Source organism: Paroedura picta, chromosome 12 (assembly GCF_049243985.1).
Source record: "Paroedura picta isolate Pp20150507F chromosome 12, Ppicta_v3.0, whole genome shotgun sequence".
NCBI lineage: Eukaryota > Metazoa > Chordata > Lepidosauria > Squamata > Gekkonidae > Paroedura > Paroedura picta.
In genome coordinates, this window is record NC_135380.1 from 8,771,520 (window position 1) to 8,799,199 (window position 27,680).

At 44.8% G+C, this 27,680-nt stretch overlaps 1 protein-coding gene and 2 long non-coding RNA genes across 4 annotated transcripts in view; 2 read left to right on the forward strand and 1 right to left on the reverse strand.

Moving 5' to 3' along the window:
* Positions 1-4,495, forward strand: part of ADAMTS8 (ADAM metallopeptidase with thrombospondin type 1 motif 8) — a 28,673-nt gene extending 24,178 nt beyond the window's left edge. Inside the window, exons 7-9 of the mRNA XM_077306414.1 lie at positions 864-1,033; positions 1,435-1,610; positions 2,568-4,495. Of these exons, the coding sequence (XP_077162529.1) occupies positions 864-1,033; positions 1,435-1,610; positions 2,568-3,318 (1,097 nt within the window). The 3' untranslated portion in view covers positions 3,319-4,495. The remainder of the gene's footprint in view (positions 1-863; positions 1,034-1,434; positions 1,611-2,567) is intronic.
* An 11,333-nt stretch (positions 4,496-15,828) lies between these two features.
* Positions 15,829-27,680, reverse strand: part of LOC143821923 (uncharacterized) — a 29,891-nt gene continuing 18,039 nt past the window's right edge. The window contains exon 4 of one of the 2 annotated variants that reach the window (XR_013225976.1): positions 15,829-15,903. This is a non-coding gene — a long non-coding RNA (uncharacterized LOC143821923). Of the gene's footprint in view, positions 15,904-20,070; positions 20,805-27,680 lie in introns of those variants that run through there. The other variant, XR_013225977.1, reaches the window with a different exon arrangement.
* On the forward strand, positions 19,391-26,323 carry LOC143821922 (uncharacterized). The gene is made up of 4 exons (XR_013225975.1): positions 19,391-19,564; positions 20,695-20,813; positions 23,946-24,065; positions 24,981-26,323. It is a non-coding gene; the product is annotated as an uncharacterized LOC143821922 (long non-coding RNA).

Below are 27,680 nucleotides of genomic sequence, written 5' to 3' on the forward strand. Positions count from 1 at the left end.
TCACCACTTGCCTAGCTTCCAGATCAAACCCTCCTTTTTTTGCTCAAGCATTTGATCTATCATATTGGTTTGTTTTCTATTTATTTCTGGGGTTTCCCTCCTCTTCAGGTCCTAGTTTCAATTCTGTTTTTCCTTGATTGGAGGGCTGTTGGTATCTTGCCCTGCTTACGGCTTGAAACTGCTTGAATAGCAGTAAATAGCAATAAATTTTACGTTTACCATCCAAGGAACCAGACAGTTGAGTGGTGGCAGCATCTACGTCTCTAAAATAAATTGTGGTGGCAGCACCTAAGTCTCTAAAACAAATAGTCACACTGCAATGCACTAGAATTCCTGGGACCAGCAACTGACTGTGAAACTATTTTAAGCCTGTGGGTAGGAGATATGCCACAAATGTTTCATATCGGCAAGATCAGACTGCTGCTTGTGCCATGGAATTATACCAAAGACAAGGCAGGTTCCTCGTTTTTCAAGTAGCTGTGAGAAAGCAGGGAAGTCATGCATGCTTAAGCATTGGCTAAGCCATCCATCCAGATGGCTGCTTTCCATTCAATTAGTTTGGTGTTGCAGAATGCAACTTGGGGTGCACAAAAGGTTTTGAAGAAAGGCAAGGCGTTAGAGCCCCTGGATTTGTGGCCAAAAAGCAGGACTGCACTGCACTGTGGTTTCGGTGTGCTCAATTGCATAGCTGGGGGTTGAATCAATCTGGATGGGGCATGCATGTTTATTTCCCTGTAGTGTAGCCACAGGGATGGCTCTCTGGCTACATCCCAGTGATTTTAGAGGATTTCTTGTCCTAGAGAACCTGAGCGATGCTTCGGTTCGTTAAGACCATTCGGGGAACCGTTTGCTCTTTTTTGCAGACAAGAGTTTTCGAGAGGAACAGTGCGAAAAGTACAACAGCAACAGCACGGAGCGGAATGGGAACGGACAAGAGTGGGTCCCCATGTACTCGGGTGTGTCACCTCGTGATCGCTGCAAACTGTTCTGCCGGGCCAAAAGGGGAAATGAATTCAAAGTGTTTGAGACAAAAGTAAGAGCTCCACTGCTGCTGCTGCTGTTGCTGGGGTCTCCCTTTCTGAGCAACGAACTAATTCACACATGGCACTTGAAAGCACCTTCGGGAGTCATCTGCTGTTGTGCCCATGCATGTTAATGCAGAAGTCACTTATCTGCCCTGGGGGGGGGGATGCCAATTTGTTAGGCTAGATTCTTTAAACTGCCTCCCTCCCACAAAGCTGGGTCTTTTAAATATTCTCCCCGCTGTGCAGAAACTGCACAGAAAAATGACTGGAAAAAATATGCAGAGGGATTATAAGGAAGGATAAAACCAAAAGTTCATTCCAGCCAAAGCAGATTTGCAGTTTGTCATTTTAAGCAGTCATGGTATATTAAAAAACGCAATGAAATCAGACTATTCCATTTTTGTAACAGGTGATTGACGGGACACTCTGTGGACCTGAGACCCTCTCTGTTTGTGTCCATGGTCAATGCATCAAAGCTGGCTGTGACCACATCATCGGGTCACCCAAGAAGTTAGACAAGTGTGGGGTTTGCGGCGGCAACGGCTCAACTTGCAGGAAGATATCTGGCTCACTCAACAAATCCAAGTAAGAGACTTGCTGGGACTGCTCAGCCTAATCCTGCTGTCCAGAGGAGGACACAGGGGGGATAGAATCACTGGAGATCGATGACTGACAATTCCTTATTTAGGAAGCTGTTGGAACTAGTTCTAAGGATCTTTTGGTGCAAGTCCGTAAACCACTTGAGCACTGGCTCTGGGACAAAGCACATGGGGATCCTAACTGTGTACCACATGCCCCAAAGTCCATGACCTACCATTACTTAGGACAACCTTGGCTATTTTTATGGGCTGTCCTCAGATGAAGTTCATCCTACTGTGGTTTCCCAATACAGTTCTTTCTTCATTTGGTAGCCTGTTTGTTTTAGAGATGTATAGTACAAAAAGACTTTTAAAAAAATTGTTATTTGTTGCTCTAGTTCCATATCTGTCCCGATCCCTGCTTCCCCCCAGTTTCTAGCATATATTTTAAGGGTATGGCATTGCAGGGAAGGTGAAATGGTGTAGTCCAGTCTTGTGAGATCTCAGAAGCTAAGCAGGGTCAAGACTTGGGTGGGAGACCACCAAGAAAGTCTCTGTAAAGGAAAGCAATGGTAAATCACCTCTGCTTCTCACTTGCCTTGAAAACTCCTCACTGGGGTCTCCGTAAGTCAGTTGTGATTTGACAATGGGTTGATGCTTCCTGAAAAACCATTCAGCACTTCAAGGGTCATGTGTCATTAAGGATCACAGAGACCAGCAATGTAGAAGAGAAAGCCAAGTCTAGGTCCCCGTCTGCCTTTAAGGGATCCAGTGTGGGCACTGGCTTAACTTGTTTCCCATACTAAATGGCCCAGAAAAGGTCTTTTCCCACCTCTGTCCTAGACTCCAAGAAGTGGATTCATAAACTAGCCCATGCTTGGCATGCAGTAAAAGTCTGAGCAACACAACTTTGTTTGCAGGTTGATTACGGAAAGGACTTCAACCGTCTCTTTGTTGTCCACAGGTTCGGGTATAATGACATTATTACAATCCCCGCTGGAGCAACCAACATTGACGTCAAACAGCGCAGCCACCGCAGGGTGAGACACGACGGCAACTATTTAGCTTTAAAGACCCTGGATGGCCAATACCTCCTGAATGGAGACTATGCCATTTCGGCCATGGAGCAAGACATTTTGGTCAAGGGTGTCATCCTCAAGTACAGCGGCTCCCTGACCACCGTGGAACGTCTCCAGAGTTTCCGCCAACTCCCGGAGCCGCTTATTATCCAACTATTGACGGTTTCCAGCGAGATGTTTCCCCCCAAGGTGTTCCCTCCCAAGGTGAAGTACACCTTCTTTATCCCCAAGGACGTCCACTTCAGCAAGCAGAAGACCAAGGAGAAGAGCACATCCAACATCATTAAACCCATGCTGACTTCGCAGTGGGTTCTGGGAGACTGGTCCGAGTGCTCCAAATCTTGCGGCTCAGGCTGGCAGAGGCGGACAGTGGAATGTCTGGATGTGGAAGGGCAGGCCTCATCGACCTGTGACGAGGCCCTCAAGCCAGAGGATATCAAGCCCTGCAGCGATCTCCCGTGCCCCATCTGGCAACTGGGTTCTTGGTCCCCCTGTTCCCGAACGTGCGGAGAGGGCGTGCGGACACGGAATGCCTTGTGCATTGACTACACGGGGAAAATCACTGCCGTGGAGAAGTGTGGGTCTCCGCGACCACCATCTGCAACTACCGTCTGCACACTGCAGGAAGAGTGCTGAGGCTCAGAACGGGCTAAAGCATGATCGAAGGCAGGGGTAGTCAAACTGCGGCCCTCCAGATGTCCATGGACTGCAATTCCCAGGAGCCCCTGCCAGCAAACGCCGGCAGGGGCTCATGGGAATTGTAGTCCATGGACATCTGGAGGGCCGCAGTTTGACTACCCCTGATCCAAGGGGTGTGTAAGATAGGCTAACTACTAACCGAACCCGAACCAAGCTTGGTGTTGCCAAGCGAGGTCGTAGGTCATAGGCAAAAGTACTCTAATAGACTTGAACAGGACCTCGTTGGGTAGACCTGTTGGAAAGGGTAGCAGGCATCAAAAAAAAACCAACCACTCGTTTTCTGCCTTTGTCTTCCTCCAAATGGACATCTACCTCAGTGCGGGGCGGGGGGAAAGCCTGGGATTTTTGACATTTCAAAAAATATATATTCTTTTTTTTTTGCAGATTTATATTTAACACCTAGGCAGAAATAGAAATGTGTTCTAAGCTGTTCCCAAAGATCACCTCCAGGAAGTCATTCTTTTTTTTTTTCCCCCTTGGGCTTATTGGAGGGACTTTATCTAAGAAAATCCATCCAACCTTCTGATACAAAGATACCTGGTCTGACTCTTACCCGTTTGCATCTCCAACTGTCAGAAAAGCAGCGATCCACCATGGGCCTTTGAGCCAGACTTTGTCTTGGACAATCACCTCTCTAGATGTTTGGTGCGAGTCGTTTAACCCTCGTCTGGCCGCGGTATTTCACGTGACTCCCGGTCAGTCGGATTTCCTTCCAAATAACTGATTTCTCAACTGATTTGCTGCTGCACTTTAAGCTGCAGCCAAACAAGTCTCCTGAGGTAAACCTGTTCCACGGGCTTTTGCAAGGATTAGAGGAAGGCTCAGACAATGCTTCAAAGGTAAATGCAAGAACCTCTCTCTTGCGAGGGGTTCATTAAACCGTGGGCCGCAGTTGGCCGGTGCTCGGAGAGACTTTGATCAAAGACTTCCAGCTGATTGATCAAGCACTTTTCTTCTTTGCTGAAGCAGCTTGTCGGGGGAAACGGTATCTTCGTATTTGCCACTTCAATTCCCCCAAACTTTTGGGGATCCAAAATGGCGGGCAAGATCCGTCCTTCTGATTGTTGCTTTGTAATGGCCGCCATTTTGGGAAATGAAGAATATTCTTTTTTTTTTTAAGAAAAAAGGTGTGTTTATAAGAATTTGTTTGTGTGTTTAGCAAGTTCTTTCTGCTGGGACAAAAGGGGGAGACCAATATGTGAGAGCTGGGATCCTTTTAAAACTCCCCCCCCTTTTGCTACCATCATGATGTGGAAATTTTCAGTAGGACAACAGCTTAAGAGGAAGAAGTTAAGAAGCCCCTTCCCCTGTATGTTGGTCTTCGCCTTCAGAATGCATCTCGACCAGCTGTGTGTTGTGAAAACCAAGAACATCCATCTGTAGAACAGTGTAGTGGGCCCTTGTTTGGGAGTTATATAAAGGCCAGCCATGAGGAGGAGAAGACACTGGAGTACTTTCGGGGCTCCCTGGGACATTAGGTTTCCCTCCCCAAGTTTAGGGGTGGTAGGGGGAGATCCTTAACTTCCTTTTGCCTTCTCCTGCTCAAATCTTCAGACCTAACCACAGAACCACCTAACCATGGGGTGCTTTGGAGGCCTAAGTGATTCCCAGGTGATAGCATTGTTGAGAACCATCCCCCTGTAGCCTACAAGGGGAACCATCTTTATGTTTGGGGTTGGGCTTTTGTGGAGCAGGAAGTAAGGTTAGCAAACAATTCTTTTGATCTGTCAACAAAACACAATTTGACAGAGGCTTGTTGATCCAAAACAGTGAGGTGCCTTGAGTCTGTTGTGTAACACACACACACACACACACACAAAGAAAGGAATTGTGAGCCACTTTGTGTTGGCTCCAGCTAAGCACAGGTGAGCATTTCCTTATCTATACAGCCTCCGTTGTTACTTCCAAGCCATTGCATACTTAGTCAGCTTTAGGTTACTCTAAACAGATTATTCACTAAAAAGGAAATTAGTCCTCTGTCTACTGAGTCCTTTGTTACCTGTGAGTAGCTTGTCCAGTTTCAGCCGTACAGAGGGATGTGTCAGTATTTATACAGATAGCTCCAGAATCCGCTGACTTCTTTTGCTTGCGATTTTGCCAAATGCTTCATGTCTTCTGCCTGCCTTCTCGCCTTATTCAAAGTTCAGATTCATGGAACAGGGAACCGGCAATACAATATCGCATTATTCGCTGTTATACCAAAGAAATGTTACAATAACTACCACAGTCATGACAGCATCGTGCTCAAAAATGATTCCAGCAAACCCCTCCGCCATTAATAAACCCAATCTGTATATTGTGGAAAGATAACAACAATTTTACGTGTGTTAGTTTTTACTAGATTTCAGACAAAATTACTCTTCCTTTTTCACAGGACGTTTTTGACAGTATTGAGGACAATTTTTCTTTCTTTCTAAAATAACTTTCAGAGCTTCTTATAAAAACTGTTCCTTTAATCACTTACATGGCCCTCACTTGCCCTCAGTCTCGATTGCCCTTAGTGGCCTCATCATGTAGCTTCATGTGATTAGCTGTGTAACATCACGTTGGTAATCCTGTATGATTCCCTGACCATCATGTGACAAGCAGCAACCAAGGTTTAAAAAACGAATCTGAAATTTCAGCTGTCAGGAGAAATAATGGTGCTAAATAGGATCAGAGAAAAGAGAACATTTACATAACCTAAATGTTATCTGGAAGGCATTTCTACCTCTTAAAAATTGCTGGTTTGCTCCCCAAAATGGTCTCCTAATCCTAACTATGTTCCTTGGAAGTCAATCAAAAACTGTGGATGTTTAGTATTTCAGTTTACCATAGCCTATATTCTTAATATTGGGTTATCTAGCCCTTTAAAATATATATCATTTGTAGTGCACATCTGCGGGGTTCTTGAGATCTTCTGCTCCAAATTGCACATGTTCTGCAAACGAAGTGTATGCCATTTTTGAGATGAATGCAATTATAGCCATTCCAATCACTCTATCTGTTAAAAGCATCTAATAGAACCAGATGATGTAAGTGACAGGAGGTCAACCCCAGCCTCCAGAAATGACAGGCACAATCCCCAGTGAGTTCAGTTCAGGGGTTGTCTTTTCACCACTTCTAGTGTCCTGGCTCTTCTCCCAAACTCTTCCTTGCAAAGTAGAGGGGGATCCTTTTAGGAGACTCCAGCCATTGTAAACTGGGGAAAGGAGGTCTCCCTTTGCCTAATCCTAATTGGGTCCAGGTATAAAAGAGTTAATTCGAGCCCAATTCAGACTGAACCCAAATTAACTCGTTTGAACTGGGTCCATTCCAAGTCAAGTCCAGGGGAGCTCACCCGTCATTAATAGTGAGCATGCATAGTATAAAAGGAGTGTTGTATGCCCTCCAATCAGTCAGTCGCTAATCCCAGTGATCAAAGAAGTTCGTTAATAAGGCAAGATTTCATTTCATCTCTTTCTTCCATGGCACAGCTCCAAATCTGAGAACCAGAAGAGCAAGACAGGCCTCAGCATTGAAAATTAAGCCAGGTTCTTTTACTACCAGAAATAAAAGCTCCTGACAATCAGGACTTTGCTGTTAGCTTAATCGAGAGTGACAAATACAGAATGCAGCTTGCAAACTCTCCTCCATTTCAGTAAAAGGGAATTTGTTTTGATGAAGCCGACAGATCTGTTTTAAGATGGCTCGTCAGCGTGACCTGGAGACAAACACAGGACCGGCAAGTTTGCAGAAAGCTCACATAGCTTTCGGAGTTATTTTGCAAAACTTTGTTCTAGACGGGCTTAGCGGCAGTGTATTTGAGCTAACTGTATTATAACAATAATCATGCTCTTGTAAAGGTAAAGGTATCCCCTGTGCAAGCACCGAGTCATGTCTGACCCTTGGGGTGACGCCTTCTAGCGTTTTCATGGCAGACTCAATACGGGGTGGTTTGCCAGTGCCTTCCCCAGTCATTACCGTTTACCCCCCAGCAAGCTGGGTACTCATTTTACCGACCTCGGGAGAATGGAAGGCTGAGTCAACCTTGAGCCGGCTGTTGGGATCGAACTCCCAGCCTCATGGGCAGAGCTTCAGACTGCATTTCTGCTGCCTTACCACTCTGCGCCACAAGAGGCTCTATCATGCTCTTGTACGAAAGCATTAAGGACAATCTGTCTGGTTTTTTACGTTCTAAGGCATACTGATTCCCCCTTGCTTGGTAGAATTACTCCCTTAGACTATTGGTTTCCTAAGGCCAGGGATAGTCAAACTGCGGCCCTCCGGATGTCCATGGACTACAATTCCCATGAGCCCCTGCCAGCGTTCGCTGTTTGCTGTTGCCAGCCTCTGTTTGGCAGCCCTGGACTTCCCTGGTGGTCTCCCATCCAAGCACTAACCAGAGCTGACCCTGCTTAGCTTCTGAGCTGAGATGAGATTGGGCTACCTTGGGTTGTCCACGGCCCATTCTGCACCCAAGGGTTAACGCACCTTCGATGCACCTTAGAAGTAGATTTTCCTGTTCTGCACAGGAAAATCCAGCTGCAAAAGCACATTGACAATGCATTATTCTCCATGTGCAGAATGAGTCCAGGTCAGAGCAGGACATCTGCTCGGCATGGAGAAAGTCCCAGTTTTAGTCCCTGGCATCTCCTGGTAATAGATGATGGGAAAGATCTCTGCCTCATGACACTAGAGCAGCTGCCTGTCTGAGCAGACAATTCTGATCACGATGGACAAATTGTCTGATTCCATATAAGGCAGTTCCATGTGTTCACGTGTGTGTGTTTGCTCTGTCCAGCAGACCCCGGCTGTCTGGAGCTTCAGTTCTTTCACATCACCCGCTACTCGATCCTTTTAGCTGCAAATGCCAGGGATCGAACCTGGGACCTGCTGCATGCCAAGCAGATGCTATTCCACTGAGCCATGGCCCCTCCTGCTTCTATTCTCGTGATAACTCCATTCCTTCTGTTTTGCCCTGGTACTGTGGTTGCTCCCTTTGCACCAGCTCTTCCCTTTCTCCACTGGAAAATTTTGCTCTGTGCCATAGTTAAGGGTGTGTAGAGGATGGAGCAGCCCTTCTAAAGAGCAGGCCTGTCATCATCTGTTTCTGTTCAGGAGGACAGAAATAGTTATGCCGAATTCCAGGAAGTATCTGTACTGTCCTGCTGAATGCCATCTCCCCAGGGATGTCTGGAACTGTGGCTGGATCCTGCAACTTGCACTGTATCACCAGACTCAAATGTTGTCCTGCTACTTCGGACCACTTGAATTTAGCAGTAGATGTGATGCCAGTGGCAAAAGTTAGGGGCCAAGGCACTAGAGAGTATGAAGATGCATCGATTTAATTGAAGAAGAAGGAGAAGGAGAAGGGTTGGGTTTTATACCCCGAAGGAGTTGGGTTTTATACCCCGAAGGAGTCTCCCCGAAGGAGTCTCAAAGCAGCTTACAAGCCCCTTTCCCTTCCTCTCCCCACAAGGAAATCTGAGTCCAGGAGCACCTTTAATTTATTCGTGAGCTTCAGTGTGCATGCACACTTCCTCAGACACTCAAAAGTTCTACAGCATCACACTGTATCCCTGCAGAGGGCCCGACCCCCCATCTCCCAGCTCTGCCCCTGATTCCCCGGGACAGTTCCATGAAATGGGCAGCGCCCTCCAGAAGCAAACTAACCTAAAGTCCCAATGGAATAGCAGGGGTAGTCAAACTGCGGCCCTCCAGATGTCCATGGACTACAATTCCCAGGAGCCCCTGCCAGCGAATGCTGGCAGGGGCTCCTGGGAATTGTAGTCCATGGACATCTGGAGGGCCGCAGTTTGACTACCCCTGGAGTAGACCGTTTATGTTCACCATTCAGCCCTTAATCCCCACACTGAACCGTTTTAAGCTTTTTCTCTTTACCACTTCTTTCTCATCTTCTTACCAGCCACCTTCTGGGCTTTGGTACACAACTAAGACATGCATGAGCAGAAAAGCAGTCATCTGAAAACATAATCCTACACAGGTCTGCTCACAAATAAGTCCTGTTTTGTTTGAGGGCGGTTTGCTGCTAGGAAACTGTGTGCTTAGGGTTGTCGCTTGCATGTCCTTTAGAGCTATTGGCATCGTAGAAGGCTACTTTAGGTGTGGAGGTGACCTGGATAGCATAGGTGTGCCCATTCTCAGAAGCTAGCCAGGGTCTGCCCATTCTCGGAAGCTAGCCAGGGTCTGCCCTGGTTAGTGTTCGGATGGGACACCTGCAAGGAGCACTTGGGTCAGGACGCGAAGGCAGGCAATAGCAAACCCTTCAAATGGCTCCTGCCCGACCATTGTAGGCTCTCCTGGCTATGCTATTCAAGTCGTACGATAAATAAAGGAACGGAGGATACAAAGTCCCTCGGACACCCCAGAAAGAAGCCCTCCAGATATTACAACTGAGGTTAAACTCCCCGTGACATCCTGGTTTTAAGTGAAAAGAAAATGTACAAATACTGATTTTGGATTCTCCGGAACAGCTGGATCAGCTTTCAGCAAAGCAGGACGTGCTTGATCTGAGTTCCGTCCAGGTTTGAGCCCTGTCTGCAAGAAGGATCCAGTTTCTGCCTCTCACTCTGCCCCTGTCGCTCCTCATTCATCTTGAGCACGGCTGAGATCCCATCCTGCACTTCCCATTTGGCTCTCTGTTGCCGAGCAGGCGGCTGGCCTCCCCAAGGCGGGGGCTCTTCCTTCCCAACAAAGGATCTCTGCCAAAGCCAGGCAGAACTGCCAAAATATCTCCCTCCAGCCCAGACTGTCTGGCCCTGGAGCAGACATCCAATCAGTCAGTGAACTTTCACCTTTTCGAGCACAGCTGTCTCGGACACTGAGACCCACGGGCCCTGCAACAGCTTGGAAACTGGCTTGCCAACCTCCAGAGAGGGCCTGGAGATCTTCCAGAATGACAACCAATCCCCAGATTACATAGATCAGTTCCCCTGGAGAAAATGGATGCATTGGAGAATGGACTACTTATACCCTGCTGAGGTCCTTTCCCTCCCCAAACCCCACCTTTCTCCGGCTCCATCCCCAAGGACAGGAATTTACCCACTCAGTTGGCAGCTTTAGTTTGCAAAGATCCTGAGGAATAATTGGTTTGGGGATCAGAGAATACAGAATACTCCAGAAGTACTCCCTCCATTTTGGTGTTCTCCCCTTGGTCCGTGTGCATTTTGCTTCTTTGAAGGAAAACCAGCGGGTTCGACATGATTACTGCTGTTTCTCTGACTCTCTGTGCATGTCCTGCTGCCATTTTTAATTAGATTTTTTTTCGTAATTAGAGCCACATGGGCAGATAGTGCCTCAGCCTGCTTTCTCGTCAGCTAGCTGCGGCATTCACGGCAAAGAGACAAACAAGTCAATCTGCCTTCAAACAGATCTGCTTATTATATGTACCGGAGCTGATCTTCCCCAGCGAGGAATATCCTGCAGGGTTTCCTCACGAGTTGATACAGTGATTAGGAAGTATGGTTGCCAAACTCCAGGGGGGGGCAGGGATCCCCCAGATTACAGCTCATCTCCAGTGCAAAAGAGAACAGTTCCCCTGGAGAAAATGCTGGCAGTGCTGGCAGGGGCTTATGGGAATTGTAGTCCATCTAGAGAGCCACAATTTGGCCACCCCTGCTGTATAGCATTATACCCCACTGGGCACCCTCCCTCCACAACCCTTCCATCTGCAGGCTCCAGCCCCAAAGTCTCCAGATTTTCCTGAATTTGGGGCTGGCAACACAATACCAGACAGTCTGTCCTCCAAAGTGGCTGGTTCCCCAGGGGAACTGATCTCTGCAGTACAGAGATCCATTGTCATTTGAAGAGAACCACAGTCTCCGCCTGGATGTCGGCCACTCTAGGAGTGCTGAGCAATGTCCAGTGGTGAAAGGTCGCCATTATGAATGGAACTGGAACCCCTGCCCTATTTCCTCTCTGTGTCTGGAACACATGTAGAATTTTCTACAGAATATTTCTGGAACACATGTAGAATTAATGGGGCCCGGCGGTGAAGGTCATTCCGTGTCTGGCTGCTGGGACACTGCAAGACTGGGTACTTTCTTAGGAAACAGCAAAGGAATTCCACTGTCCGGCTGAGCTGCTCCCTCTCTGGGCCTGGAAGAGTGCAGAATGTGCTCTGGCAGCCTGAAACAGGGTGGGACATAGGGAACGGCGACCCTGTTTCCTGCAGATGGCAACTCTGCAGAGCCAGCTGCTCTGTACACTCCCTCTGTGTGTGCGCGTGTCAGGCTGCCAACTCCAGGTTCAGAAATACTTGAAGATATGAGGCTGGACCCTGGGAGAGTAGGATTTAGGCAGAAGAGGGACCTTGGTAGGACTTGACTGAATGGCTGACAACAGCAAAAGCAAAGGGAAATCTTCCTCTGAGGACTGGTCACTCAGCAAGGGTTCTGACCCTTGGCACTTCCTCCACAATGAAAAACAAGCAAACTTGCACCCATTCTACGCCAGTTGGATAATGCACTTTCAGTGTGCTTTGACAACTGGATTTTCCTGTGCAGAATGGGATAATCTACTTCTGAAGTGCATTGAAAGTGCATTATCCAACGTGGGCAGAGTGGGCCTTGTTCCTCTTGAATAAAGCTAATTAATGACCACCTAAAGGACACCCTCGTGCAGGGGAGGCCAAAATCTGCCTCCCCAGATGTCCATGGACTATAATTGCCATGAGCCCCATGCCTCCCCATTTCTAATGCAATGTACTTAGATTTAGCAATAATAGTGTTTTGGAGCGGGTCTGCATATGCTCTTTTTAGCGAAAAAGAAAGGTTTCTTCTCAGGCTATTACCCAGGCGAATTTGTCACCTGCTAGAATCAAAGGCATCTGGGACATCCCTGACAGCCAACTCAGACTTCGTACAGCAAGAACACATAAGACAGGTTGCCAAACAGCCCCGAGTGTCAGTGACAGGGCTCCACATCTCCAAAGCACGTGGGAGAGGCATGTAGTGACCACAAGCACAGGGACCTATAATTAGCCCCTGGCATGTGTTCCTGTTATGAGACCAAGTAATTTGTACTTAACGCTGCAAACTGCTGTGCCCCTGCAGCAAGTCCATGTAAGATGTGTCTTAGTCGTATGGTGGGGGTAATGGTCAAGGTCCCTAACGTGGTCCCCAAGGGCACCGTGATGCCAGCTGACACCCTTCCCGGCTCCCGCCATGCCTCTTAGAAAGTGGGCGGAGCCAGGTGGGCCTTTTGCCCAGCGGAGATTCTAATTGGCCCCTGGAGACTTGATTGGTGGTGCAGATTCTCCAAAACATTGCTTTGGCAGTAGCTGCGACCCCAGTGCAAGAATCCTCCCTGTGCAACAGAGGGTAAACTGCAGCAGCCATTGTACGGATGGTAGCCACTTTGTGGCTGTCCGCATGGCACTGAGTCAGGATCCCGAAGGTGCCCTTGGACCAGTCATTCACCGCCTAGCCCTAACAATGAGCTTCTGTCGTGAGGATATAACACAGAGAGAGAGAATATAATTAAAAAAAAGAAACTGGTTGATATCCCAATTGGAAAGAAAACAGGGTATAAATATCAAAATAAATGGGAGTCTGCTTGGATGGCATTTCCTGCCGCCTTGTAGCCATCCCTCAAGCAAATCAGTACAGGCATGAAAAACTGGGAATGGCTGGGCTGAGAACCAGAGCCTGGCCATCGGTAATCAAATCCCTGTGTAAGATCTGGTCATTACGGGACAGCTGAGGAAGGGAAACAGATGCCTTTCTTCAAATCAGGAGTTTTATCCATGTGGCTTAAAAAACAAGGATGGGGATTCCTGGATATCTACAAGGCAGAGAGCAGATTAACATTGTGGGGTTAATAGCTTGGGTGTGGGAGAAGATTCTGCACAAGGTTGAGGGGCACAATCCAAATGACATACCCAAGGTGTTAAATGGCATATTTACAGAGCATTTGCTGCGAGGATGCTGTGGTCCGAGGATGCTGTGGTCCATTACGCGCCTGCAGCAAGGTTTTCCACTCCAGACAAACAATTGCTCTTTGCTTAATATAAAGGGCTTTGCACCTATTGCATGCAATTCAAGTACAGGGTGAATAATACATAAGCAAAATGGATCGGTTTGTGTAACAGACTAGCTGCACAATACAGCCCTTGATGGTCAATTTTAATATTTCTTTTAAGTATATGTTATTGCGCATGGTCTGGCTTTAGCAGTGTATTTTAGCAGCAGCTTTGCAGGTTCCTAATTACATTTTTCATTGCTACACTGGGAGTACGGAGGCTTTGCCACAATTCATTTTGAAAGATACATTTAAGTGCCTATCTAACTGAGAATGGGACAAGGATATATTTGGAAACCTGAATGTCATATTGATGGTGCAAGCTGGGTTTAGCTTTAGCTCCTTCTTGAGTTTTGCAGTTGGCCACAAACCTGCACTAAGTCTTGCTTCATGTGTGAACAGACTCAAAAATCCCCCACTTTGAAAACTGGCCATAATTTCTGGGAACTGGGAGGAAACTGTACTCTCTGGTCAATCCCCTTTGTTAGGGATTGCTCTGAGCAAAAGGGGGAGGAATATGAAAAACTGTGCAAAATTACAACTGAAGGTGACACTGTAGGGTTATCAACTTGAGAAAAAGAAGTGTTTTTTGTACCCCACTTCTTATTATCCAAAGGAGTCTCAAAGCAGCTTACAAATACAATTGCCTAGCCTTCTTCTCCCCACAGCAGATACCCTGTGAGATAGGTGAGGCTGAGAGAGCTCTGAGAGAACTCTGACTTGCCCAAGGTCACCCAGCTGGCTGCATGTGGAGGAAAGGTGGAGATTCAAACCCGGTTCTCCAGATTAAAGGCCGCCGCTCTTAACCACTCCACCAAGCTGCCTCTCTTGAGATGTTCAGTGGTGGTTTGCCAAAGTTAGACTAGCCTGACCCATTCAGGTCAGGTTCAAAAGTACCTTATATGAAACTGCTGGATCTGGAATCAAACAGAGATGGATCCAATCATCCTCCAGCCTCAGGTGCCTTCTCCAACTTAAGGGACTCGTCTTCCTATGATAGAGCCTCTTAATTGGAAATGACAACTCCTTCGATTAGATGAAGGCTTTAGACAGACATAAGCCAAAAGGAAAGGTGGAGGTTTTGTGGTTAAGTAAATATATAGATGATAAACTTTGTTCAGGAGTGGCCAGTGTTTTCTGATTGACAGAAGTTCTTTGTGGCCTTGGATGGGCTTTCCACCCCAGCCCTGAGATTTGAGATGCTTTTAGCTGGAGATGCTGGGGATTGAACTTGGGACCTTCTGTATGCAAAAAAAAATGTACTTTTTCACAGAGTTATGACCGCTCCCCATCAGAGGCATTTCTGAATGCTTCAGAAAACTTTGACAGGCAGCTTCTGTAAAAGCCACGCTGCACAGAAGGTTTTCAACTTGGGTAAGGAAAGAGGGGGAGGATGACCTATATCTTTGCCCCAAATTTGAACTGTGCCTCAACCTAAGAACTTGGCTGCTCATGCTGCATTTTCAGGTTCTCCGTACAACCTAGAGGATAAATTCTTTAAAAAAAAAAAAAACAGCAAAAGGCAGCTTGACAGTCCTAACCAGAAACAGGAAACAGTGTGGATCATGGCCAGTAAAAGTTATCCTACCCAGACGGTTATCTTAATTTTGTGGGCCCAAGACTTCCAGCCACAAAAGTCCCAATCTGCTCTTAGCAGGATATGGATAACTCCTGTGAAGCCAAGGGAATTCCTTATGCTACGGAGGGAGCTGCAGAAGAGATCGAGTTCCAGATGACCGAGGGTTTCGTTTGCTGAGCCAAACCACTGGACTTGTGGTTTGCATTCTTTCAGAGATCTGGAGAATCCTTGGATGCTCTCATTAGCTTAAAAGAAACCATGACCTCGCCTTCAACTATCTTCCCTTCGCTTGAGAGGTGCAGGACATTTCCCAGTACAACCATAGTACTTCTTTGCATGTATCATTTATCAGTTTAATACATTTTCAGTTCAACAAACAATGAACTCAAACCGCACAATGTCTCTTTGGGGATATGAGATGGTTGAACTGGGGGGGTGGGGGGATTTCTAATCCCGACTTTCTCAGGTTTACGCCTTTCGAGAAGCTCAAGGTCAGATGAAAGGTTTGGAGCAGGGCTCGTTTTGTCTTCCCTCCCCCGAGGAAATTCAGACTGTCTCTCATAACTGTAGCAAGATTTGATTTATCGGCTGGGGGAATCTCAGAAACATTGGCACAAACAGAATGGTCTTGAGAGGGATGGCTAGTTCTACTCACTGAAATGGGGTTACAGAGCAATCAATTAATAACAAGGGGGGTTATATAACTGAAGTTTTGATGATCGGGATCCCAGTACATTGAAGGGTGAAGACAAACATAACATTCTAAACAGCGATTATTGTGGATTATATTCTTCTCTGGGGGGTGAATCTGGCTTTGCATCTTTCCTTGCCCATTAAAAATGGGATCAAACTCCTCACCTCCCACTGGGCTTCATGTAGGCTTCTTACCTATTTATTTTCTCAAAGCAGTATTTGGTCTGTTTTGCATTTACAGGTCCATCCTTCATTATAGCAAAAAACAAAAACAAAAAAACAAATGTGTAAATATTGTGGCAACAATTGCAACAGATTGGCAGACATGGGGAGAAAGGTATGTTAATGACATCACAGACGCTGGCCAATAGGCATTAAGCGTATCCAGGCCTGCTAGGAAATTGCTGAACCAGAGTTCTCTCCAGTATAGAATTCACTGTGTCTTTCAAGGCAATGTATTTGAACCGTTTATGTCATGTTGAAGAAGGTATGCCGGTCTTCACCATACGTAAAAAGTCAGCTTATTCACAGTGAAACGAAATTTCAGTCACTCCCAAGAGGATGCTGGATACCATCATTGTCATTTCCTGGATTCACTCTTCTCCCCAGCAATGTGCTTCCAAACTCAAAGGTCACGGTGTACGTCTTTTCTTCTGCTCTGCAACTAACACCTCTTCGGAATATGCCAGGCATTTTGGCCTGACATTTCCCTGAAGCTGTGTTAGAGATATAGCTGTAGTAATACAGTGGGGATCCCAGATATCCTCTTTTTAGAGGACATAACCCCTCTGGGGCACTATTTTTTTGTGGGGAGGGAATACCAATGATAATGTCCTGTTGGGTTGGAAGGTCAGGAATATTCCTAGTTAGTCAAATAGTCAAAAGTTGTGGACCCCACCAGAAGACCAGCCCCAGCAGCTGCACAGACTGTTTTCCGAATGCCTGGATAACTTTGCTAGGCCAGCCCTCAAGCGCCTTTCCATTCTCACACATGCAAGTTGACAGCAGAATGAGGAGGCTGAGCAGGGCTTCGAGGAGCACGTGCAGATCCAGTCTCCACCCTCGTTTTTAAAACATGTAGCATTTATTCAAATGGGTCGCCGTGTTGGTCTGAAGTAGCACAATAAAATCAGAGTCCAGTAGCACCTTTAAGACCAACAAAGATTTATTCAAAGCATGAGCTTTCGAGTTCTTAGTCTGACGAAGGGTGCTTGCACTTGAAAGCTCACGCCTTAAATAAATCTTTGTTGGTCTTAAAGGTGCTATTGGACTCTGGTTTTATTATGTAGCATTTATGGCAATGTATGTAAAATAAGTTATATATGGGATTTGATATGTATATGGGTTTCCCTTCAATTGACTGTAGGATCATACTGAGCCTCTTATAAAAGATATTTATTTTGTGTACAATAACTGTCTTTGGTAGAGGGAGGGGGTACCTGTATTAGGCAATCCAGCTGCTTCATCCACCTTCTCCAAAGCTTTCCTGTGTTTCTGTAGGGAAATCTCTTGCCTTTTTCCTAACTGCTTAATTGTACAGACGATATATTAGTAGAGGCCAGCATGGCAGCCGGAAAGCGATTTCCAGTCCCGTTTTGCTGACAAAAATAAACGTTCAGATTTTATTTTTCCATTCAAACGTTATCTTTCCCCCAGCCCTTAATCTTTAGAAACAATTGTAACACTAGCCTTTAGCCGTGAATAAATACCTCCTTGGTTAAGATCACTTTTGTTTCCTTTTTTTCTTAAAAAGGGGGGAGCATTGGGAGGCTATTGTCCTTTGGTCACATCATGAGAAGACAAGAGTCACTGAGGGAACGATGCTGGGAAAAATTGAAGGCAGGCAGAATGAGCTAGGATGTTAGGAGAGTCATTCATTCAAAGGGTCACCCTAAATCAAAAGTGACTTGGCAGCAGAGCATAACACACTGTCTTCCTCCACCTCAGATTTAAGAGTTGTAAGTACCTTCCCTTGTTTAGGGCAGAGCTAGATGTTCAAGGCTGATTCGGGCCTTGGAAACCTGTTCCTCTCGGAAAGCCATTGACATAATCTTTTCTGAAGCGCTCTGCCGTAATTTGAGATAACACTCTTCACTAGTTTATCTAGCCCAGCGTTACATGCTCTGATCAACAGTGGTTGGAGAATGTGCTATAAACAGGCAGAAATCTTTCCCAGGAATGCAAACAGAGGGACAGACAACATGTTACACTTTCCCCAGGTCTTCCTTGGGCATGAATAATCAGACAGGTGCGTGGGAAGGTGAGTGCTGGTCCTATCCCTCACCTCTGGCTGTAGTCAGCACCTAATTAGTTTGTGGCCCAATGACCTCCAAGTGGAAGAAAAGGGTTAACAATCACCCCTAATCTTCTGTTCTCCCCCCACCTCTCTTCTTTCAGCCTCAAAGTCTGGCTGTTGTTATGTCCCAACTGGCTGTCTTTTAGGATTGCCAGCTCTGGTTTGGGACACACCTGGAGACTTTGTAGGGTCGAGCTGGGAGTGGGCAGGCTTTGAGGCATGGAGGGAAGTCAGTGGAGTCCACCCTCCAAAGTGGCCATTTCCTCTAAGGGAACTTGTCTCTGCCCCCTAGAAATAAATCGTAAAACTGGGGCTCTCCTGGCCCCACCTGAGGACTGGCATCCCTAACCTCAACACTGGTATCAGTGCCTCCCCCCTTCTAGAGCTGCTACCAGCAGGGCAGGTGGGGCTTGCAACCGCTATTCTCCAACAACCTGTTAAGAGTCCATTCTGGAAACTCAAATTCCCAAAATTGTGCAGATCCAGTTCAGAGCAGGACTACAGCAGTGTGAATGAGAATTTGGGGTACTTGCAGATTGTCAGCTAAATATGCGTGGGGATCCCACTACAATGCAGGAGTGAAGAAGGCAAATGCAATCTTGGGCTGCATCAACAAAGGCATTGCATCAAAATCGCATGATGCCCTAATCCTCCTGTATTCCACATTGGTCAGACCCCACCTGTGTGCAGTTCTGGAGGCCTCACTTTGAAAAGGACAAGGACAAAATTGAGAAGGTGCAGAGGAGAGTGACCAGACGGTGTAGATGGCCCCTTCCAACTCTATGATTCTATGCTTGACAAAACTCACATGTCCATGCCTGGGAATGTCCCAGTACTGAACAACAGGCCTAGAGAAGACCCATGGAAAATATGGAAATCCTTTCCCCTGCAGATACTAACATTTAGAGCTAGGGACCTTGTATAGGCAAAGCATGGATGAGATTAAAAGGCACATTTCCTTCTTACTGTCCAGCTGTAAGACAGATAGCAGGAAAAGACTTTAGCACCATCTATTGCAAGTCACAGATTATTAACTAACTTTGAAGAGCCGTGCATGTGGCAAGCACATGGTTTGGCCATGCCGACAAAACTTGACAAAAATTGTGGCTGTAAACTTTTGCCCGCAAAACAGTGTATTCTAGCATATAAATCCAACCTTTATGAAGAGCTATCCTTAGCCAGGATCAGTTCATTGGACATAGAATATTTTATCAATGCTGCCGCTTGAGATCACATGAGCATTACTTCTGTAATACAGACATCTCCACAATTGCTCAAATCTTATTCAGGTCATCCAGTGGCTATATTTTATTTTCAGACCATTACATGGTTGCTGATCTATTTTACTGCTATTTATACCCTGGACCTGAGCCAGAAAGATTTCTCGGATTCTCTTGGAGGAACGTAAAAATATAACTAGCATATACAATACACGGAAATGCATTTCTTCCTGAAAACTGGTCTCTTTTCAAGGCTGTATCTTCTTTGGGAAACTACTTGAGAGCTACCGAGCTGGACAATTAAAGGAGGACATGAACAGGATATTCTCTTTCCAAAGTATAATTGACCCATGCGAAATCTCTGACACATGGCCAGCAAATACTTCTGTACAGGTATAGTATTTATTTATAATTTATTTATAATTAGATTTATAGAACCACCCCCCTCAGCCCAGCCATCTCTGGCCGAGATGTTTCTGGTAGTCCGGCCTCAACCAAATGCCTGGTGGAAGAACTGTTTTGTAGGCCCTGCGGAACTGGGTCAGTTCTCCCCTAGGAGCTCATTCCATCAGGAAATAATTCAGGGAAACCGAGCTATATTTACTCAGTAACACCCAAAAGAGTTCCAAAGAAATGTACATAGGACTATGATGGCCCATTCTCTCATGCAAGGCATTGCTTGACACCGCTAAGGCATCCATCAATAGGGTTGCCAGCCCCCAGGTGGCAGCAGGAGATCTTTTGGTACTACAGCTGATCTCCAGATGTCCAAGGTCAATTCCCTTAGAGAAATCAGCAGATTCAGAGGGAGGCCCCTATGGCATTATATCCTTCTGAATTCCCTCCCCAAACCCTGCCCGTCCCAGGCTTCACCCCCCCCCCCCCACATTGCCAGATATTTCCCAAACCAGAGGTGGCAACCCTATCCATCAACAAGGATTTCAAAAATGCAGGAAAGTTGGTCTGATGTTAGTTAATCCTCCTCCAAGAATGTGAACTAGAGCATGGGTAGACAGCAACTCTAAAGCTTCTGGAATAAATCATACAAACAACGAAACATTCCTCAAGGGAAGCAGTAAAAATCAAAGGGCTCTGATGTTCATTATGATGGAGAGGGCCCTGGAAAAAGCTGAGACTGCACCTAAAAGGAAACAGGATTTATTTTTTCACTAAAGGGTGATGTACTGTCTAAGAGGCTCTGAACCCCAAATTGGAATAGAACTGCATCCCTCACTGTAATAGCCTTTGACATTAACAACTGCTAGATCTGATTCATAATGCCAAGATTTCAAAGACAGTAAAGCATGGTAGATGTTCTGGTATCAGAAAGGGAATGGCATGTTCCTATACTGCGGCTGTACTTGAGCATCACAGGAACGGGAAGGAGATGCAGGGAAGGCTCTGATACGTTCCTGCGTCATGGAAACAGATGTCTCTGGTTGCTGTCTTGGCCAGTGATCAATACAATACATGCAATCCTGGTACAAGAAGCAAAGCGTGTTTCCCTTTTGCTTATAATTTAGGATGAATATGACATCTTCCATGTACCAGGCCTTTAGTAAGCAAAGGAAACCAACGGCTGCTCCATGAGAATTTTTCTTCCAGTGGAGGAGATCACATATAGGGGAGATAACTGCAGGAGGTAAGGAATGAAGATATTTTTTTATTAATGACAATAAACAATTACTTACAATAAACAAGGATGATATTGCTTTCACACATGGATAATGCACTTTCAATGCAAATGATTGCTAAAGCACATTGAAAGTGCACAGACATGTGGGAAAACAGTTCTTGGGTAATATCCGGCATTATAGCAAGGTCCCAGATGACAGAGATAAGGAACAAGTCTTCGGTGTTTTTACCGTGAAATTACTATTGTTCTGCAAATAAATTATAATACAGAAGACCAAGTTTTTCAGTGTTCTGTAAGCCTGTACACAAGTCCCCTCTTAACCAGTCATAGAATCACAGAGTTGGAAGGGACTTCCTGGGTCATCTAGTCCAACCCCTGGCTTGCACTATGCAGGACACTCATCACCCTATCACTCATCCACTGTCACCTGCCACCCCCTTGAATCTTCGCAGAAGCAGCCTCTCTGTCAGATGGCTACCCAGCCTCTGTTTAAACGTTTCCAAAGATGGAGAACCCACCACCTCCCGAGGAAGCCTGTTCCACTGAGAAACCTCTCTAGCTGTCAGGAACTTCTTCCAGATGTTTAGATGGAATTTCTTTTGAATTAATTTCATCCCACTGGTTCTGGTCCATCCCTCTGGGGCAAGAGAGAACAACTGTTGTTGTAGGAACAAGAAGATCTCCCCCCCCCCATTCAATTTTACTCACTTGAAATGTCCCCATAGAGCTGCTTTTTGTTCTGTCAAGGTCAAAGATATCCAGACAATATCCAAAGCAGCCATATATTTTCCTCTGCAAAACTGCCATGTTCAAAGAAAGATGTTTGGGAGTTCTAAAGATAATACTCCCAGCAACTGGTCTAGTTTCACCCTCTATATGTCTACCTTTGGACATTTTCCATAATCTCCTTCAATACACAGGAGACCCATTGCAGACAAGTTAGGGGTTCCTCAGCAGACAAGTCAACGTGGGGGGAAATTCCATGAAGCTGAACAATTTGAAAAAAAAAGGAGAGGTTATAAAAACAATGGAAGACACAGCAAGAGAAGAGATAAGGAAAGGGATTTTCTGGCAGGGGATGATTCCTGCCATTGTCCTCATGGAGCCTGAAGCCTCCGCATGTCCAAAGTAAAAAATAAATCCTTGTCTTAGAAGCTCCATGGCAGGAAGAGCAAAAGCCACCATGAAAGGAAACAGCCCGGGTGGAGAGTGGAATGGGAAGAATGCATGGGATCAATCAATCACAGATCTGACTTGTCAGCATTCATCATGAGAAAATTAGTCATCTCCTCCAAACTGTGATATCAGAAGGGCAATTGCACCACGACAGCTATCACGAAGCCAAGAGATAGAACCGGGCGTCAGTCTTGCAGACAGGAAACGAGAAATTTTTGCATCCCGTTTTTCCCTTGCTCAAATCTGGTGAGTTACTTTGACAGGAATTGTTGACAGAATTATCCCCATTGAGATATTTGCATCTGTATTAAAAGCTCCAGAGAATTTCCAGGAGGTGTGGTACAAAGTGTTCCTCACAAGCCAAACCTTGGGGCGTTTCACAGGAAGCCATACTGAAGTGCAACAAGCTGTGAAGAATGATATAAAACAGTTCTGATAAGCAATGGTGGGCTGAGGGAAATGGCTTCAGGGGGGAAAAATCACCAACAAGTGTTCTCACAGTTGATGCTTGGACAACAACAACTCCAGATAAAGACTCCAAGAGAGGGAGAAAAATAAAGGACTACTTACCCCTGTCCCAGATAGAAAGGGGAAAGCTAAAATTTCTCACCCAGATGCATTTGTGTAGGTAACACAGATGTTACTCAATACAGGGAAATGCTGAATGAATCCACTAGCCTGATCAGGTTCAGTATCACCTCCTTTCACCAGCAGCTGTTCTTCAGAGTATTTCCCATCACCTACCACCAGATCCTTTTATAGTTGGAAATGCCAGGAACTGAACTGCATGCAAAGCAGGTGCCTTATCACTGAGCAACATCCCTTCCCCAAATATGTAAAGCATCTAGCTGGAACCTCAGTAAACTTTGAAATGTCTATAATGCTAGATTCAATGAACTGTGGCAATTCACAAGCGATTCTTGGCAAATAACCCCACAGAAAAGCCAGGCACCTCTTTGCAGGATGGGTTCTACATCCTAAAGAAAACTTAAATTCAAATAGTTGGATTTGAGTCTAGTAGCACCTTAAAGACCAAGAATATGTTCAAAGTATATATTATTAATCCATCCATTTATTAAATTGCTATGCCACCCTTCCCAAGGGCTCAGGGTGGTTTACACCTTAATATTAGAATACATTTCATAAAACACAATCATATAATTTGAGGAAATTATAAATATTTAAAAAATAGATTAAAACTGCATTTTAAAACATTAAACATTCGATAATCAAAGCTCCCACTTGAAAGCTTACACCCCTAGAAATCTTATTGGTCTATAACAGGCTTTCTCAACCTGGATTCTGTGAAACGCTGGGGGTTTTTGAAGGCCCTGGGTTTCCTGAACAGGTATGAGTTAATTAATGCTTTATATATTTTTAAAATGTGTTAAACATTCAACAGGTGATATGACCATATGTGGTTACACTGACCCACCCATCCCCTCCAAAATGGCCAGTGATGGGACTGGATTGAGTGGGAAGAGGAGGGGCCTCAGGTGGACATGTATACACCTTTGCTTCCCTACCACATTCTGCATGATTGTGTCACTTCTGGGGTTTCTCAAAACCTGAAGAATGTTTTAGAGGTTTCTCATAGGTAAAAATGTTAAGAAAGGATGATCTACATTCTACAAGGTGCTATTGAACTACAATCTGGGTATTTGAATATAAGTCTTCTTGGTCTCTAAGGTGCTACTGGATTTAGATCTAGCTGTTACACTGAAAACCAACACAGCTACCCACTGATATTATATTCAAACAATACATATGAATCCAAAAAGCAATAAGATAAACACACATTTGCTTTTTACATCTGATTAAACTTGGATCTTCAAATCCCATGTTCCAGGGAATATTTAGTGATGTGCAGGGGATTAGGAGTATTGAGTAAACAGGCACCAACCATTAAAAGCTTACTGTATTTATTTGATTCCTGACTTTATTACATGGAATTCAATGCAGCACACCGAGAGTGCTCAAGAAGCCTTCTATCCAGCCACTGACCTGCCACATGCTGTACCTTCAGACTGTATCCCAAGACACTGTCTCTTAGATCATTTAATTGTTTACCTTCAGAGATATGTAAGTGCTGTTTGACATTACCGTTTAAATCAATGTAATTTAGAAATGCTTAGAGTGGTGGAATAGTTCCCATGGTTTGTAGAACAGATCTTGGCTGAGGTTAGAAAAGATGATCCAGTATCTAAGGAAACAGCAAATCCAATTCCCATCTGGCATAAAGAGGCACAGCTCCAAGGTTCTATCAATTGTTATGCCAGCTCATGCCAGATGCTAAGGAATCGAAGAGTTCAGGGTAAATTAATTCTAGATGCCACCTTCTGTTGCTGGGAGGGGGCAGATGTTGGCTCCTTAAGAGCAAAAAGAGGCTTCTCGCAATTAAAAGTTCTTGGACACAAAGATGACAAGCTCAGCTGGAACATATGCAGTGCAGCTGCAGTGTTTACTTGCAATTACTGAGCAAGGCTTACACAACTAGTTCTTTCAAGTACTCTACAGCGATGTATAATACACAGAGAAAAGGGTACCGTGGAGTTTGGCTCATTAGTTGCTTCCAGCTCTTCGTTCGGAAACCGAAATGATCTGTTGTCAGCAAAAAGCCTAATGAGGCAAGGAGAGATTTCAGCCAGGATTTGGGGGACAGGTGTGCCATTTGGAGTTGCTAAGAACAAGGGATAAACCTGGAAAAGTGATTTAAAAAAAAAAGAATGGCTTTGTTATCTTAACATGACGCTTGAAAAAATATATTGAAGTTGATGGGAATGGATTTTGAGTTTCACATCTTTCAGAGCATTCTCTGCATGATAATTAAATTGCTGTAAAGCAGTAAAAGAAAGAGAAACTGGAATGTGAAAGGTGGCTTTTCAGGCTGTGTATACTTATCATTTAAGACTGAGAACAGACATAGAGCAGCAACGGTAGTTTGAAATGTTCAAAGATACCTAATATATAAATCTATGCTTTTTGTTTTTCTCCCAGGGTGAAAGCTAAAACACTGTTTCTTCATGTTTTCAGTATGGTCAGTTTGACTTAAGGGAAAGCAGACTGCGGAAGGCATCAACTGGTTAATACCTTTTCTAAGAGTATATAATAGCTTTTCTAAGAGTACGATGAAGAGTTTTGCAAGGAGTAAGGGGTATAAGGTGAAGGATAAAAGTGAATAAACATTCATGGGCTGCTAAAAAAAAAAATGCACCGCTCACTTGAGAAAAGCAGAACTGATATGTTATCCAGATGGTTAATTGCTGAAATGTATACCTGAAATGCAAGATATACAAGGAGCATGAAGAATATACTGAAACTACCCTTAAGGATGTATTTATTTTTTGACTATGGATTGGGCTGCATTTTAAGGGTTATAAAGGCCAGAATTACATTAAGGATTACATAGGGTTTTGTTTTTTAAAATTAATTAAATGTAATTCCTGTTATCAACACTGTATGTTTTAAGGGTGTCATATTCCTTCAAACGTGTAGTGGTTGTTTAGTTAATTCTGTTCTCCGATCCACCTGGTAAATATTTCTGAGTGAATCAGAAAACAGGTCAAAGCAATTTGATGGTTGCAGAGTCCTATTACAAAATGGATATTCTCATACACTAGGCTGTGAATTGGCTCTCACCTTTCACTGCAGGAGTTTTGGGTACATCTGTCAAATAGGGCATATAAATGAATATGTACAATAACTGTCACGTCCCAACACAACCATGACTGTGTCTTTCTGCCAGATCTGTGTAGAATGGAATACACACACACACACATATTCAGCTACTGACTTCACTCCAAAGCAGCTGCCAAATTCTAAGCAAACGAAACAGTAATGGATGAGCTGGGAACCGAGGTTGAGAAATGTAGCTGAAAACTAGAGGAGTGGTTTGCAGAACTGGCAGCTCCTCTGGAACTGTGTTGCATCAATAGGCCAGTGAAATCAACTTGGCATCGCCTTCAAGTAGCTGACACAGTCAAAGGCAGCTGCTGGGTTCATACGCATGTGCACACACCAATGAAATCAGCTTCTTGAGGATCCTAGGGGAGAAAACAAGTGTCTCCACGTATGAGAGCTGTGTTAATCCAAGCAAGGAAAAGAGCTGGTTTTCAACTCTAAAGCCTTTTCTATCTAGAGACCTGAATACACCAGAGAACACCTACCTAAAGATGAACTCTCCACCCCCCCCCCACACACACACAGATACATCCAGCTGTCTGTTAAATTCTCTATCAAGATCCTCTTCTGTGTTCCTTTGGTACGGGCAGCCAGAATATCTGCCGTGTGGAATGGGGCCTTCACAGCTGTAGCCCCAGATTGTGCAACCATGTCTCAGAAGAGATCTATCAATAAAAATTGTTCCAACCCTTCAGAAAAATGTGTAAAGTCTATTTGTCTGGCATTACATTCACACTCCAGGGACCTACTGGAGTGTCACCAACCATGAAGTTTCTCTGTCAGAAAGGCATTTCCATGTACAGAAGAGGGAAGGGAACAATTGCTGCTAGTTCCTCCTTCTCACTGCAGACCCTTGTTTTCTACCGTATGTTCTCCCAGACATTCTACTAACTCCCAGGTACAAAATTTCAGGTGGCTCATCTGGTTGCAGCATGGAAGAAACAGGAAAGTCACCGTGAACAAAGTCTATGAGAGGTTAGGTACATCCCATTGTTTTAAAGCACTGGTCTTGGGATTATTGAATGACTCTTAGAATCATTGAATCATAGAGTTGTAAGGGACCTCTAAGGTCAACTAGACCGACCTATGCAGAATGCAGGAAATTCACAACTACCTGCCCACACATGGTGACCCCAATTCCATGCCCAGATGATGCCATCCCCCCAAAAATCCCTGGTCAGTGTAGTCTGGTCTGGAGAAAATTCACCTTCTGACCCCAAAGTGGTGATCAGCATTTCTCTGGGCATGCAAGAAAGACTGATTTAACGGGGTTTTAGTTTAGTTTTGGATTTTTTTGTCACTGTGTTTATTATGGGTTTTATTATCTTAATTAATATAAGCCAGCATAACCATTATTTTAATGTATAAGGATGAAGAAATATTTTAAATAAATTAAATGATATCTCTACATTCTTAAACCTTGTTATTTTTTCATTTAACAGAAATTGCTTTAGAGGCTGTTTTTGTACAGGACTTGTCCTTTAATAACTGCTGTTCAGTCCCTAGCAAAAAAAGGAAGAAAGAGCAAGGATCCCTAGGTTAACAAGGGAATTTATTTTCTACCTAACAGAAAATATACAGACCACAGCCTCACTTGATTCAATAATTTTAGCTGAGTTTTCTTTCATATAAATATATTTTAGAAATGTGAGTCTCATTGTCAGTAAAGGAAATGACAAGTGGAACTGGTACACCTTGGGCGCAAGAACAAACGGATGTATCACCAAGGTTGTACATCAGACAATTTGAAGCTGGAAAGAGAAGAATTGTATGGCTGCAAACTGAGCTATAACTGTTTTCTTTGAAGGAGACTCAAGAAAGATGTTGTTTTTGGTTTGCCAGGATATAATCGTCATTATTGTCCAAAACTTTGGCTTATTCCTTTTTATTTTTTGTCATGGTGCATTATTAGCTTGAAGCAAGTTAATTCTGAAGGTGTAGACAAGTATAAGGGCTAGTGGAGGGTAGAAGGGCAGATAGGAAATCTTTCCTCAGCAGAGGACCTCAAACTGAGTT